The sequence below is a fragment of the Tenrec ecaudatus genome, chromosome 7 (assembly GCF_050624435.1).
Source record: "Tenrec ecaudatus isolate mTenEca1 chromosome 7, mTenEca1.hap1, whole genome shotgun sequence".
Lineage (NCBI taxonomy): Eukaryota > Metazoa > Chordata > Mammalia > Afrosoricida > Tenrecidae > Tenrec > Tenrec ecaudatus.
Window position 1 is genome coordinate 103,143,438 of NC_134536.1, and position 17,589 is coordinate 103,161,026.

A 17,589-nucleotide genomic window follows, 5' to 3' on the forward strand; every position below is an offset into this window, starting at 1 on the left:
CCTCCCCGCAGCCCTTCTACAAAGAGATGTCTAATTTCCCACAGATGGGCCCTGGGTCCCAACTCCACACTCCCCCTCATTCACAATGCTATGATTTCTTTCTTTCTTTTTTTTTTTTTGGGGGGGGGGTGTCTTTGATGCCTGATCCCTTTGACACCTTGTGATCTCACAGGCTGGCATGCTTCTTTCACGTAGGCTTTGTTATTTCTTAACTAGATGGCCGTCTGTTGATCTTCAAGTCTTTAAGACCCCAGATGCTTTATCGTTTGATAGCCGGACACGATCAGCTTTCTTCACTTTTGCTTATGCACCCACTTTGTCCTCAGTGATCGTGTCGAGACAGGCTGGTGTACTTCTTCCATGTGGGTTTTGTTTCTCAGTTAGATGGCCGCTTGTTTATCTTCAGGTCTTTAAGATTTCAGGTGCTATATCTTTTAATAGAGGGGCACCAGCAGCTTTCTTCACACTTGCTTGTGCAACCATTGTCTTCAGCAACCGTGCCAGGAAGGTGAGCATCTCAGATTGCCCAATTGTTAGAACAAAGTGTTCTTGTGTTGAGGGAGTACTTGAGTAGGGGCCCACTGTCCATCTGTTTCCTTAATACTAAACCTATAAATATATGTACATAGATCTATTTTCCACTTGTATATAAATATATTTACATCTGTATATGCCTGTATTTAGGTCTCTATAACTACCTGTTGCCTCCTTTCCATTTGTTTAACATCAATAAATTCAAATTTTCTAAATATCTTCCTATAAAAATAACACCATGAAAAGAATTGTAGGAGCCTCCAATAAAATTATTCTTAAAAATACCATCTTTATACTTATTAACTTTCTAAAAGTGAATTTCCTGGTAGCTTGTAGGCAGTATTATTATTTTAAATATACCATTTAAAAAGCACTCTTCCCATAGTTAAGAGCTCAAAATCAAGTTTTCTAGTATTTTAGCTTCAGGATATTTTTGGATCCTCAGAATTTTTTTAAAAGATCACATTGGAGGTCAGATAACCCATTAATTCCAAGGATAAAAATCATAGTTTAGTTGGCATATAACAATTTGATCACCATTTCAACCAATTTAAGTTTCAGCATAACTTATAAGTGACAGGTAAACAGTACACCCTAAAGTGCTTGACATGAGCCATGGTAGTTTCAACCGCCCCATCGGCATGTGAAAGTTGGATATTGCATAAAGAAAACTCAAGAAGAATCTATGCATTTCAATCACAGTGCTGGAGAAAAATATTCAAAGTATCACTGACTGCCAAAAGAATAAACAAATCCATTTTGAAGTACAGTCAGAATGTACCTTAGAGGCAATGATGGCCAGACTTTGTCTTACATACTTTGGATATACTGTCAGGAGAGACTAGTCCCTGGAGAACAACATCGTGCTCGCTAAAGTAGAAAGGCTACAAACAAAAGGCAGACTCTCAACAAGATGGAAGAACACAGTGGCTGCAACAATGGCCTTAAGCACAGGCACAATTGTGAGGATTGTACAGGACCAGGCAGTGTTTCATTTGTTGTCCATGGGTTGCCATGGACTGGAACTCGATGGCACCTAACAAAAACAACCAAGATATTCTAATAATTTAAACTAAACATTCTTTTTTATATATCCTTTATATAAATTCTCAAAATGTTTTAATTGGCACATATCTGTTCTTATTAATACCCCTGTTTTCTAGATTTCTCAGACTCCCCTCAAACAAACAATGCAGGTTAGCAAAATACCTGATGCCCACCTTCATGTGCATTCTCTAGAGTGTACACAACCATCTTCCTTAATAGCAAACTCTCTCTCTCAACCAGATCTGTCATTGTTTTCTCTAAAGACAACGAGAAACTTAAGTAACAAGAAGGTAAGATGTCAAAGAGTTGAGTAAAGGATATTTAGCCCTGGAGAAAGAAAAACAGTCATCAGAGGGCTCTACTATGTGACGGGTATACTAGCACATACGAATGCAGGTAACATTAGAACAACTATGTAATTCTGTGTGTGGAGAGAATAGGCTGGGAAACTTTCAATATATCTTACCCTTCCAGAATAACGATCACCTTCTAATTTCTCTAGCTTGGGTATTCAAATAATGCTGCATCACTGCATCATGGTTGGAATTTGAAGGTCAAAATGATATGAAATCATGCAGGCATTAAAACTTTGGCTAAGGTGAACCAGAGACATATATAAACCAGATGCATGAATTGATTTTGGTTTTATACTTAGTTCTAGCCCCATTCTAAGAACAATTCGTTCTGATGGCATGGCCCTGTTTGATCCTTGAATTCTTGACCTCATAAAGAAATCACTGAACATACAGACGCTATAGCAAAGTATGGTGCCTGGCCATCAGAAAGATAGTGTCTACAGTCTTAAAGCCATGTTTTCCAATAAGCAGCCATCTAAGTGTGGTGTCATAAATCCACAGGGAGGAAGCAAACCTAAAGGAGGGAATAGCATCAGAGCTTAACCTGTGAATACCTAGTTTGCAGAAGGCTATGAATGACAGTGACGGCCAAAAATCCATTTGCAGTGTCCACACATGGGTTCAGCCTCTAGTGAATCCCCTCCGACCATAGTTGAGGGATGTGAATATCCCTGTTAACAGGCGGGAAACATCAGATAGTCAATCGTGGTAGACGTAGTTAAGTCAAAATGTACTATCATATGATCTCTCTTTTAACTCGTTTTAAAGCCGTTTCTTTAAAATTTAAAAAAGTGAAGGGTCCCTGGGGAATCCCCTGTGACCATGGACCAGGGATGCAAATAGTCTGGCTAATATGCAGACTGCATTAGAAAGTGGACTGTTACAGATGCGGTCAGATTAAAATTCAGTTACTATCATTTGATCTTCCTTATGATCCACTTAAATTTGATCTATTTTTATTAATATTTTGGTTTTACTTTGTGCTTGTTTTTTAATATTTTTGTGCATATGAAATCCAAGATAGGCAGATCTAGAGAGACAGAAACTGGATTAACGGCTCCTTGAGGGGCAGGGAGATTGTGGAGAAGCAGGAGTTAAATAACGATGGAGAAGCAGGAGTTAAATAACGACAAGTACAAGACTAAAGAATATGTTCCAAAATTGATTGTGGTAATGACAGTTTAATCACCTCAAAAAGTTATAAATTATGTGCCAATAATTTTTTTAAAAACAGGAAGAATTTAGTTGCTTATTCTTGAACAATGATTCCGTTTTCCAAAGCTGTTAAGCAGGCTGACTACAAAAGTGTGGGGGGAAAATGACAATATACTGATTTCATATGACAAAGTATGCTATCTTATTTTTAACCAGTAGACGTTAGGGTAATGAACTGGCTACCCTAAGGTCTGCCCTCTCCAGTAAGCCCGGTGCTTTTGAGTCAATCTCGCCTCCCTGCATTCCTGTGCCCACGGGGTTTTCAACAGCTGTCCTCTCAAAGCCGGTAGCCAGACCTTTCTTCAAGCGCAGCCTTCTCTAGGTGGACTCCCAGCCTTCAGTTAGCACTCATTCCACTCAGGGACACCTCATCAGCCAGTTCCTAGGAACTGAGTCTAACCTAACAACTCTGGAAAGTTAACATTTTCCTAACCCTATTTTTACTTCTCAAATAGGAAAGACATTAATGCACAGATTAGCAGTACTTTTGTAAAAGTAACCAAAATTTCAGGGCTTTTAGGTGGAACTTTAAATTTTTCTTGTGACTTTATAAAAGTCATTATTTAATATTTTGTCTCTATCTCATTTCATGTATGAAAAAGAGAAGGTATTTTTAATGCAAAGATTATATTAAGTTGTTGCAAAAATGTTAGTGACTATTTCACTTTTAAAATTAGTACATTCTATTTTAAAATTAGTTTTAAAAACTAATGTGCCATGCTAATAAAATTTGAAAAACAAATGTTAAACGTTACATATCCATGAGCAGAAAATTTACTGATATTCTTGATAATTAGTAAGAATATACTATTCTTCAAATAAATCGCAATTATAAACCAAAAAAAAGAATATACTAAATACAAAGATTTTTTTCCTTAAAGAAAAAATATACCAAAATACTTGAAGAGTAAGTTAACTTTATACTTCATAATAAAGATGCCACTTAGACATTTTTTTAAAGCACACTGTACTCTTTATGTGACACTCAGTGGGAAACATCTGCAAACCTGCTTCCTGCAGCATTGACAGCTGCCACACATGCTAAGACGGCACTTCCAGTACATAAAAGGGGGCTCTGGAGGTTCCCAGTAAACAAAACATTTTAAAATGAATTTCATTTACTTGTTTCATTAAACTTGGTCTGGCTTTATTTTATACTTTTTATTTTCTTAAATTGTTTGTACTGTATTCTTCTGATTGAAGCATTATCATCCTAAATCACCACCATTATAGCTGTAAATGCAAGTACTACCTGGAGGTGGTGTAATAATGGGAGAAAGATGAGGTTTCCTACTCATGTAAAGAGTTACCGTCTCAGAGGCCCACAGAGGCAGTTCTACACTGTCCTGTAGCGTTTGGTATGGGTTGGAAGAGACTCAATGGTGATGAATTTGCTTTATGGTCTAATAAACCAGATGGAAATTTAATAAATCTGAAACAAATTTATTATGTTTGTCCTCATCTATGATTTGTTTTCAGTTTCTCCATATAGTGAACAAAGCATTCCCCCAAATTCACACATTATTTGAAATTGACATTTCAAAGCACTACATGAACTCAAGTGGTGAAAAGCATCTAGTCCGATTTACTGCCATTACAATCTGATACAAGTTTCTAAAAGTATCTGGAATCGGAATGCTTCCCCCCAGCAGAAAACATTTCATCCAATTCTAGTTTTATGCCTAAAAACATTAATGCACATAATGTAAAACAGCTTTAAAGTTTTGAGTTTTTACAGAGATAGAAAAGCACTGGGCTTATCCTTTTTTAAGTTTCAGCTGGCAATAGTTATTGAGCCAATTATTTTAATAACCAAAATCATAAAACAAAAAAACAAATGTAATAAAAGGGGAATAAATGAAAACTGTATAGGCAGAATCAGGTAAATTTCATTTGTTTTTAAATAACATTTTATGTGCATGTTAAAAAATAAAGCCCCTGTTCTATGTCACTGGGGCTACTCCAGTAACAAAACAGGAAAATTAAAAAGCACACATGAACACTTTTACTGAACACAAAGACTTGAAATAAATGTGTGAAGACAGAACAAGAAGATAGAAAACAAATGTACCCAGGTTAAATCATTGACAATATCATGAAATAAGTAAACATAATAAAAGGCAACCTTGTGAAACCATATGTTTGTTTAAATTCTTGGAAAGCAAAACTGTGTATGCCAAATAAGTGATGAACTGTATGACTTGTACTGGTTCTAGCCCAACTCAATTCACACAGATTCCATCTTCTAAGAGGCACGGCTCCTTGGATTTCCTGTCTCCCTGATCTTTGTGCATCTTCCCTTTTCCCCCAGCACCTTCCTCTCATCTATTCCTGTACTGTTTCCTGCACTTTCCCTATCAAGACACTGAGTATACCTGGCCAACAATTATTGAGAGTAAACTAAAATTCACACTAATTTTTATTTTGGTAAGCTACATATTTTTCATAAATAATTATTTTCATGTGTACTGATCTTCCCTTTGGAGCTCAATGTTTGTTTTTAAAATGGAGTAAATATGAAAACATAAGAGATGTTAAAAAAGAACAGCTTGCTATTGCAATGTTTCAAGTGATTAGCAGATACTGTAGCAATTAGATTCACTAAATATCGATGTTAATGTTAAATTTTAATCAATGTAATCTTAAACAGTATTAAAAGAAGATTCTTACATGCATCTATGTTAAACATGGAGGAAAATGGATAAAAGTATTTAAAACTCTTCCGCCAATTTACTTAGAAAGGGACAGGGGAAATAATCTTACCTCCAGATTAAAAGACTTTTGGTACAGGATATTTAAACACCTATATATATTTATGCACAAGCATTAATATTTCAGGATGACCCCCCAAGAAATTGATAAGATATGGCTGCTTCTACAAAAACAAAACAAAAAAACACTGGATGGCTGAAATGGGAGACTTTGCACTTGACACATTTTAGGTACTTTGCTGTTTCATAATGTATATACATTTCCTATTCGCTCAAATTTAATAATATCGAGGGGCTCTATGAATCACGTATTGTTTAGAAACTAAGCGCCCTGCGCAGGAAGCTCAGCTAAAGTGTGCAAGCAGCATCTGGATCAGATCAAGAGGACTTCCTGCTAACAAGTGTCTTCAGACCGAGCTGAGTCATCGTAGGATCAAAAAGATCACAAAGCGAATCTAATATTTTGAAACTCTCATCCAAGCAGACTATATACACATAGATTCCAAACAATGATAGCATTCATGTATCAAATATTTTCCCAGCAGTCTTCTTGAAGATGACGTCTTTGAAAGCTTCTTCACATGTTTTGTATGGAAAGGAAGGAATGCTACTTGCTCTCTCTACTTCAGTCTATTCAGTAAACTCTCTGACCAACAAACACTAAGATTTTCACCTCCCTTGGTGATTCTGAGTATCAGGGGGAGAACAAACTCTTAATAAGAGAAAAAGGCTATTTGTAGTCCTTGGACAAATGCTTCATGTCAGTGACTCACCTCTACTACCACTGACATTTTCCAGGATAGTTCTCTATCTTCCTCTCAAAAGCCACCAGGACACTTCTTGCAAAGGAGCAAGCCTTTCAGGACTGGTTTTAAGATCTTTTGCATTCCAGCTGCTGGAAAAGAAGGTCCACCAGTTTTGTCTCAGGAACTCTGTGGAAATATTTAATGCAGAGTCCCTTCCCTCAGCTCTATGAAATGGTTTTTATTGGAGGAAGTTATGCCTTGTAGTTGTTGTGTTTAAGGATGAAGAAAGAATAAAACCAGACTTTTGAGCATTTCTAACTGCGATGTGGTATTAGAGCTCCTTTTTCACAATTCCTGGATCCCGAGGTAGCTATCGCAACATGTACTGGGTTCGATAACTAGAACAGTGCCTTTCAGTACAGTTCCCCCACAGCACCCCCTTTTTGAAGCCATGAACTCAGACACTTGTGACACAATTGGGAAAGCTTCGCATCACACTTTATTATCTATGGAACAGTACCATTTGATATACAAAAAGAAACTACCACCATGTGCACCCTTCTTGGATTTCCCCACCTCTGCCAGAAGTCTTAATTATTTCTTGTAGGTTTCCTCACTTAAGCCTATTGCCACTACCTTAAATTAAATCTAGCCATTGTCCTAGACTATTGTAAGAACAAACCCATCTAAATATTCTTCTTAAAAGGCAGATCATATGCCACTCATCTACTTGTAATATGTTATTACCCCCAGTCTTATCCCCTCATTCTTCCTATCAACACAGGAGCCAGTCCAAACTTGCCTCTGGATACACTTTGACCTTTACTGCCCATGACATTCATACATAAGGGATACCGCACCCCCCAAAACAACAACAACACAGGAATTGCACTGGGCAGAGCAAAACTTTCCTAGTACTTATGTTTCCCCACTAGGTGAGCCTCTAGCAACTTGCTCTGAGTTAGTGTGCCCACTAAGCCCACGTAGGGTTATTTTGTTACGGCAGCCGTAGAAAACTAAGAGCACTCATAATCATTGACAGATGTTACCGAGTCAGGTCAGTTCTGACGCATAGCAACCTCATCTTGCAATTGTTACGATGTTCGAGCCCATCATTAAATGGGGCTCATGAATCAGTACAACATAAAAAATGAAGCTGTACTCTTTAAAAAGTATTTAAATTTGGGTCCTTTCCAAAATGTGCAAAGTAAATGACAAACCAGTATCAAAGATGTTACAAAGTGACCATTAACCACTTTTATAAGTGTTCTTTTTATAGGTCAATTACTACCATATTTCAATGCTAATAATCAAACTAGATTTGGAGAGCCAAATTATTCTCTTCTTAAAATAAGTACACCGATTCTAATGTAGTAGATACAAAAAAAATCAGACATACACAATACATACATATAGAACAGTATTTCCTAGAGTGTGAAATACTACCCCACCCTCCCCCTTGGGCTCACTGGAATAACCCATGCGGGCTACAAGAACCGGTGGCTATACTTTACCATGGATTATGAGCTACAGTGAAAAAGTTTCTAAATGCCAGGGGGTGCTGAGAAATTTTTTTTCTGAAAAAGGTATCTCCTTTTGGGTAGTAGCTTAAATAAATTTGGGGGCCTATGCTACAGACTTAGAAAAAGATGTTTCATTAGATTAACAGCTTGCTTGGATACAATGATTAAGTCACATTTCTTCATTTACTAATGCAAGATCTAATTAATAGGTCAAACCAAAACTAAGTATCACTTTTGAAAATTGGAAATATAATTAACATGAAATCTTGGGGGTGATCATGGGAAAAGATGTGGAGTAGAACTTAATGTAGTAAACTATTTCATTAATTCTATGCATCCCTCCCAGGCATCCTCTTATATCAAATAAATTCTTTATAAAATACACAACAGCGTAATAAACACACTGTGATCACATTTGCTGATCTAAATTAAAAATCAGTCTCAGTAAAATGAATTTCAAAAGAGAAATGGCACATTTACCAAGACCAATCTCAGGGGACAGAAAACAGCATAGGGGACTGCCACCAGAGCAGCTGAAAGTCCTTGTTGTTAATTGTTAGGTGCCATGGCATCAGTCTGACTCATAGCAACCCTACATAAAACAGTATGGAACACTGCCCAGCCCTGCACCATCCTCACAATTGCTATGTTTGAGCCCCTACTGCAGCCACTACGCCAGTCCATGTCATCAAGGGTCTTCCTTTTTTCCCACAGATCTCCGATCATACATGACCTCATTTGAGGAACTGGCTGCCCCTGATAACATGTCCAAAGTATAGGAGACAAAGTCTGACCATACTCACTTTGGGCTATACTTCTTTCAAGAACGCTTTGTTCTTCTGACGGGGCATGGAACTTTCAAGATTCCTCAACAGCACCGTAACACAAACTGATTCTTCTCTGGTCTTCCTTATTCATTTTTTAGCTTCTATAAGCATATGAAGCCATGATAAACTCCATGGCTTAAGTCAGGTGCCCCTTAGTGCACAAATAGGTATCCTTGCTCTTCAACACTTTAAAAGAGATTTCGTGCAGATTTTCCCAATGCAACACACCAATTTATTTGGCCGCTGCTTCCATTAAGTATTGATTGTGGATCTAAGCACAATGAAATCTCTGACAAGTACCATCTTTTCTGTTTATCGTGATGCTATTGGTTCAGTTGTGCGGATTGTTGTTTTCTTTACATTGAGCTGTAGTCTATACCTTGATCTCTACCTGTACGTGCTTCAAGTCCTCTTCAGTCTCTCTGAGGTGGTGAAATGCCCTGCGGTTTCACTGAAGCTCTTAGTCGGCACAGACATTTACTAACATCCAAACAACTCACTTAGATCTGTATTATGTTATATTCTCATTATATTCCCTAGAATACTTGCACTAATTTTAATGTAAAAAGCACATCCAAATAAAATGTCATGGTATAAACAGTTGATTGCTGAAACAGACCTACAACCACAGGAAATAGGATGTTTCTCAAAATTTTTAAAGATTTTTCTCATTGAGGGGCACCCTTACTGGGTAACTGCGATGACTGACTACCCATTTACCTCAGGGGTCTGAATGTCTACAGCTACTAACATTAAACTGTATTAACAAAGAGTCTCAAACCATAATTTATATTGAATATTACGACACAATGAATCTGTCTGTTTACTCAGTAGTACACTTAGCACTCGTATCATCACGGTGGAGTAACTTACTCAAAAACTCACTGCCCTTGTGGGTTTCCAAGAATATAACTCTTTACAGCAATAGTAAGCATCATTCTTTCTCCCTTGGGGTGGCTGGTGGTTTCACACTGCTGACTTTGATGTTAGCAGCCCCAGTGTGTAATCCACTACTCCACCAGGGCTCCTAAGACGATCAAGCAGATATCCACAACAGTTCTATAGTGGATTTTCTATAGTGAAAAAAATGCATTAAGACCACTGGTAACTAATAAACTAACATTAACTGCTTGCACAGTGCCAGATGTTGTTCTAAATGCTCCATTCATATTAACTTATTTGATTCTCAAAGCAACCCAAAGAGGTAGGTGCTATTACCGTTGCCTTCATTTTACAAATGAAGAAACTGAGGCACTCGGCTGTGAAGCATCTTACCAAGATCCCATTCCAAGTTTAACTCCAGCTCCTAGTCACTTTACTCTATGCTTTCTGAAATCACTCACCTTCAAAGTCTAGGCTAAAGTAAAAAGTGTGTTGTACAGTATCCTGTACCATGCTAAGTCTGTGAATCAAGTGCTTTGATTAGCAAGTTCTGCTCTAACTTCAGAACAGCTGCACGTCAGCCCCACAGAACACTCACCTCAAACATCCTTCTGATCATACCTCTCAAAAACTTACTTGAAGAAAATATCACCTGATTTCCCCAAGGACTCCATGGTTTCTCTTTATTTAAAATGAACCATTAAAATGCTTAGGATCTTCAAGATCGATAGGCAACATCGAATTATAATGTCAGATGTCACCTCAGATTTTGACTTAAATCATGAAATTAGTTACATTTACTACAGAGATTTTAAGACCCGTCTTATATGAAAAGTACATATATTTTAAGTTTTGCTTCCTAGATGTAACTAATTTTTTTTTCAGTTTCTTGAACACATATACAGTATTTTATTTCCTTTTATGGTTTTTTTTCCTTTTATGTTTTACCCAGCAAAAAGTTCAGAAATTTGAACCTTTAAAAATTATGTTTAACTTTATAAACTGCAGATATTTATTCTATCTATTCACCCCTACATTCATCCACAACATCCACTTTGGTTGTTTCTGATTCCGAGTATGCATGTATATAATATGCATAATACATACCCTATGTATTTAGTCTTCATATTGAAAACTTCAAAAGGGCACTATTTTTCACTGAATTACATTAGAATACCATCAGAAAGAATCATTTTATTTTATACAAGTAGCCAACCTTGAAGATTGTAAAGTACAAAATAAAGAATTTAAGACTGAAGTATTATAAACTCAGCAATCCTTATGATTCTACATTCATCCCTGACAAAGTGACATCACTCTAAACAAACCACCACCAATCACTAGAATTATTTTCTCACTAAGCTCTCTTCTAGCAAGTAGGTTCTGGCTTTTCAGACAAAACCTTTTTAAAATGAAAATCCTTCAAGTCCATTCAGACTTGAAGTATTTTTCTTTTATCTTTACCTAGGCTCCCTCTACTGACAAGAAAAAATATATACATTGGCAAATTCCACCAATACAAAAACAAGAAATTCATTCTTTAATATTTCAAAACCAACATTTTCAGTCAAAAATAGATTAAAAACTGACTTTATTATAGACCCAAGAAGAAATAATCATCCAAGCTGGCAATTCAAATATATGACGGGGTACAAAAAACAAGCAAACAGGAATTGTGTAGCGGAGCTTTCGTAGTATGCATTTTTCCTGCTAGGCGAGCAGCAAGCAACTCTTTTCCTGCACCCAGTGCTGTCTCCTGAAAAGGTTCTCTGGTCACAGTGAATGTTTTTATAAAAGCAGTTCACTCAAATCGCAGTTGTTGCAAAGGTCGATTTAAGAGAACAGCATGTGGCTGTGAAATTTTGTTCCCTGCTCAGGAAAAATGCTGCAGAAACAGTTGTGATGTTGAACACAACATACAAGGACAGCGCTATGGGAAAAACTCAAGTGTATGAGTGGTTCTCTCATTGCATAAAAGGTCAAATGTCAATTGATGATAAACCTCATTCTGGTTGTTCGTCAACTTCCCAGATGGACAAAAATTTTGACCTGTCATGTATTTAGAGTTTGTTCTACCAGGTCAGAATGTTAACCAAGCTTTCTATTTAGAGGTTCTGAAAATATAATTTAACAGTGTGCGACAAAAAAGCCAGATTTGTGGCAGACGGGGGACTGGTTTTGTCACAACAACAATGCACCTGCTCACACGGCCATCTGTGTGTGCAAGTTTTTGGCAAAAACAAAACAAAAAAAACCCAGCATACTTCACTTGCTCCGTGCAATTGACTCACCTGATCCCACTCCATGCAACTTGTTTTTGTTTTCTGCGAATGAAGAGGGACATGAAAGGACAGTGATTTGATAACATAAAAGAGGTGAAGAAAAAAACATGGAAGTGCTGTCAACCATCCAAACAGGTGAGTTTGAGAAATGTTTCCAAAAATGGAATCACAGATTTAACAAATGTAGTAAGTGTAATGAAGAGTACTTTGAAGGTGATACAGTTGTTCTGTAAAACCTTTACATACACAGTGTTTTGTTTTGGTGGGGCGGGGGGTGGAAATCAGGTTTTTTCTGTGTATCCCTCATATGTGGCACATGCCCTGCCCTTTCAGCATACTTCTCTTCAATGTTAACTTTCCAATGCAAAAAAAAAAAAACAGGTGAAAGATTGGTAAATTGTTTTAAAATATTAAATAAAAAAGTTTTTTCCTAAGAAAAGGCTTACCTGTATCTGTTCTGGTGTCCATTGGTCTAGATTGACTGATTTGACCCTGGATATATGAACCCCAAGATTTCGATGGATTCCAGCACATCTGATGCAAATAAACACACCAATATTCCAGGCAGCCCATCGGGGGCCTGCGTGAGAAAAGACACAAAGGAAAGCAGAGATTAAAGACAAAAATGATGGCACAGCACAAGTTTCTCGAGATTTTATATCATGTCATGGAAATTCATAGAAATCACATTCAAATTTTCAAACAAATATGACAAGCATGCTAACGAGAGATGTGTCTTGGCTGCACTGAAAGATTATAAAACAACCTTCAAGAAGTTTAATGATTATATTCATTTTGCATCCCTGGAAATTTTCCCAAAATATCTGTCTAAAATTAATAATACTTTCTGTAAATACCTTTTTACTCTGCAAATTTCCCTGCTGGAGAAAGGCAAGCTTTACACTCCCATTAAGAGTTACAGTCTCAGTTACAGGAAATTCTACATCTTTGTACAGTTATCATCAATGGCCGTGAGTGTTCTTTGGCTTTGTCCTGGTTAAAGAACCTCATCCTGGTTAAAAAAAACTTGCTCTTTATCGTAGAGTACTACAATAAATGGAAGGACGAAGTCAACGAGCTAGACAAAATATTTCAAAAAGCAGCTCAAGTAGACAAAGTAAAATATTATAATGAAATGTGTGAAGACCCAGAATTAGAAAACCAAAAAAAGAAGAACATGCACAGCATATCTTAAACTGAAAGAACTCAAAATATTCAAACCTCAAGTTGTAACCTTAAAAGATTCAAAATATGGAACGACCCAGCATGCAGCAAAGGAAGATGGAAAGCACACACAGTCCCTATACCCTACACCAAAAAGAACTGGTCAACATTCAACCGTTTTAGGAGGTAGCATGTGAGTAAGAACCAATGGTACTGAAGGAAGAATAGCACTTAACACAGTCCAAAAACTGGACTCCAGAAACTGATGGAATACCAATTGAAATATTTCAACAAGCTGATGAAGCACTGAAAACACTCACTCGTCTATGACAGGAAATTTTGAAGACAGCTACTTGGCCAGCTGACTGGAAGATAGATACATAGCTTTACTCAATCCAAAGAATGGTGTCCCAGTAGAATGTTCAATTTATAAAACAGTATCACTGATGCAAGTAAAATTTTGCTGAAGATCATCCAACAGAGTTCCAACAATGAGGCTCAGATTGATTCTGAAGAGAATTTGGAGCATGGGATATCATTGCTGATTTAAGATGGATTTTGGCTTGTCCTCCCCTCAGCGCAAGAACACTTTGATCTACAACACAGCGCTCAGTGATGCTCACCTTCCCTAATGTAATCACTGAAAACAAAATGGGTGCAAAAGCAAATGTGGTGAAGAATGTGATGGTGCCCAGTTATAAAAGGATATAGCATTTGGGATCTTAAAGCCTTCCAGATAAAACAAGCAGCCATCTAGTTGAGAAGCAACAAAGCCCATATAACACACCAGCCTGTGTGATCATGAGGCGTCGATGGGATTAGCTATCAAAAACCCAAAACAAACAAATCAATGGGAATGAGGGGGGCGGCAGAGTAGAGATAGATCCAAAGCCCCTCAGCAGTCATTGGACACCCCGTCAGAAGGACCACAAAGAAAAGAGGAGTCAGTCAGGGTGCAGTACAGCACTGACGAAACACACAGTCTTCCTCGAGTTCTTTAATGATTCCCAACACCCACCCACTATCATGACTGCAATTCGATCTTACAAATCTGGCTAGTCCGGAACATATATATACTGGTGTAGATAAGAGCTCACAACAGGGAATCCAGAACTGATAAACCCCTCAAGACCAATAAGGGGAGCAGCAATACTAGAAGGGTAAGGGAATGGGGACGGGGAGTAATGGGGAACTGATAACAATAATTGGTGTATGCTGCCCCCCACCCCCCAGGGGAATAGACAGCAGAAATGTAGGTGAAGGGTGACAGTGGTCAGTGTAAGACATAAAAGAAATAATTTATAAATTATCAAGGGGGCATGGGGAAGGGGGGGAATGAGAAGCTGATACCAAGGGTTCAAGCAGAAAGAAAATTTTATGAAAAAGGTGACGACATATGTACAGATGTGTTTTGACACAATGGATATATGTATGGATTGTGATAAGAGCTGTAAGAGACCCCACCCCACCCCCCAAAAAAAGATGGATCTTGGCTGAAAGCAAATACCAGAAAAATGTTTATATATATTTTACTGACTATGCTAAGGCATTCAACTGTGGGGACTATAACAAATTATGGCTAGCCTTGAGTAGAGTAGGAATTCCAGAACACTCGACTGTGTTTATGCAGCACTTACACGTGCATCAAGAGGCAGTTGTGGGAACAAAACAAGAGAACACCACATGGTTTAAAAAGGAGGAAAGGTGTGCACCAAGGTTGTAACCTCTCACTATAGTTATTCAATCTGTGTGCTGAGGAAAGAACCAGATGCTGGATTACATAAAGACTGTGACATGAGGGTTGGTGGAAGGCTTAACAACCTGTGATATGATGACAACGAGGACTTGAAGCCCTCACTGATAAGGTCAAAGATTGCAGCATTCAGTGTGGATTACAACTCTATGTAAAGAGAACCAAAATCCTCACCACTGAATCAATAAGAAACATGATAAATGGAGAAAGGATTGAAGTTGTCAAGAATTCTGTTGTGCTTGGATCCACAACCAATGCACACGGAAGCAGGAGTCAAAAAATCAAATGATGCACTGCGTTGGTGCGGTATTTTATTGTGCCAGCCTGGCCGATAAATGCGAATGGGATTAACTGAAGGGCAGAGAGATAAATGGCTCGGTGAGCCTCGTCTTTCTTGTCTCTCACTCTTTAATCATCGGACCAGTGTGCGGCTGCCTTGCTTGTTCTGCCTGGGTATATATAGCCCAGTTCTCTCTACAGAGGAGGAACTGGCAGCCCTCAAGCCTTAAAGGACTGCTAGTGTCTCACGGCTTTATAATTTATAATTTAACTGTTCATTTCTTGTATTATATATCTATCTGTATATAATTTAATGGTTCATTTCTTGTATTATATATATATAGATAGATGTATATAATTACTAGCAATCTAGTTTTGTCTCTCTAGAAAACCGTAACACAGTTGGGTAAATCTGCTAAACAAGACCTCTTCAGGGTACTGAAAAGCAAGGATGTTATTTTGAAGACTTAGGGACACTTGACCCAAGCCATAGTGTTTTTGACTGCCTCATAAGCATATGAAACTTAGATTCTGAATAAACAGCAATGAAGAAAAATCAATTTGTTTGAATTACAGTGCTGGTAAAGAATGTTCAAAGTACCATGCATGGACTGCCAAAACAAATCTGTCTTGGAACAAATATAGCCAGAATGTTCCTTGGAGAAGCGTGTCCTTTGGACATGTGGAGAGACCAGTCCCAGTCCCTGGAGAATGACTTTATGCTTGACAGAGAGGCAGCAAAAAAGAAGATCTTCAACCAAACAGACACAGTGGATACAACAATGGGCTCAAACATAAGAACAATTGTGCACATGACTTAAGCCCCCCGCACTGTGTTTCCTTCTGTTTTACGTAGGATCACTACCTAAGGGCAATAAATTAGGCACTAACAACAAGAACATAGATTCTGGATATTCAACTATTACACTGGATATTAAACTCACTGCCATTCAATTAATCCTGACTCAATTACCCTCTGAGACATAGAACTGCCCTTTGGTTTTCCAAGGTTATAAATCTCTAGGGGAGCAGAAAACCTCTTATCCCATGATTCAGCTAGTAGGTTCAAATGGTTGACCTTGAGGTTAACATCCCAACATATAACCCATCACACCACCGAGACTCCTGAGCTACCGTTTCCAAATATTATCTCCAAGTGCCTGTCATTTTTTAGATAATGTCCCTTAACATACAAAATATTTCAATTTAATAAATTCCAGTCTCCTCTTTTGTTGCTCATTCCTCTAGGGAGGGGGAGGGGGTCATACCTCAAAATCCATTACCTACTAAAAGAGCCTGAAGCTGTCTTTCTGTGTTTTCTTCTAAGAGCTTTTGTATGATTTTAGTTCTTACATTTAGGTCACCAATTCATTTTAACTTTCATCTATGAGGGTTGCATACAGCTTCTTCATCAATTAATGAAGACATTATTCCTTGATACGCTGAATTGATTTGGAACCCCATGGAAAATCAATTTGCCATAGATGTTTAAGTTTCTCAATTCTATTCCATTGGTCCATGGCTAACCTTAAGTATTATCACATTGGCACGGTTACTCTAGCTTTGTAGAGTACATTTAGTTCACGGCACCAGTATTTTCAAGCAAGCAGACCCTCTTTACAAATGCTCTGGTTCCAATCCATGGGTTTGCTGATTTACGCGACACGGAACCACATTGGCGCTTTCGAGTAAGTGCTGGCCTACTAAACACAACGTGGGTGGTGCGATGGGCTATCTGTGCCTATGAAGATTTTTTAAATCTCAGACACCCCATATGGCTGCTATGAGTCTGAATTAACTTGATGACAATGGGTTTGGTTTGGTTTTGGCCTTTTAGTATTTAAGTCTGACGTGACACCTCCCCCCGCAAAAAAAGTATCCTTGACATTATTGAAACAATTGGTGACATCTGATTAAAGTGTATATATTATATGCACTGCACTGAGTATAAATAATTTACAGATTTTTTTATAGCTATACTGTGATCAACAAGGATTGACACCGTGGAAACAATAATTGGCTCAAACACAGCAACGATTGGGAGTACAAGACAGAACCTGGAGGTGTTTCTTTATATTACATGTGGAATCTTTGAGTTGAATCTGACTATACGGAACCAAACAACAATTTTGATTAGTCAAGAAAATGCCCTTGTTTTAAGAGACTAAGCAACTAAGTTCATATGACACAGGGCAATTTGGTCTATAAGTGTGGTAGTTACATAATCGGTTGCCAACTTGAAACTACCAAGAGTGATAGGGTGGAGTTTA

At 37.8% G+C, this 17,589-nt stretch overlaps 1 protein-coding gene across 3 annotated transcripts in view; it reads right to left on the reverse strand.

Annotated features, from left to right (window-relative positions):
• Positions 1–17,589, reverse strand: part of SMAP1 (small ArfGAP 1) — a 147,433-nt gene that overhangs the window by 81,660 nt on the left and 48,184 nt on the right. For all 3 annotated transcript variants that reach the window (XM_075554915.1, XM_075554917.1, XM_075554916.1), the window contains exon 2: positions 12,570–12,703. In XM_075554915.1, the coding sequence (XP_075411030.1) occupies positions 12,570–12,703 (134 nt within the window). The remainder of the gene's footprint in view (positions 1–12,569; positions 12,704–17,589) is intronic.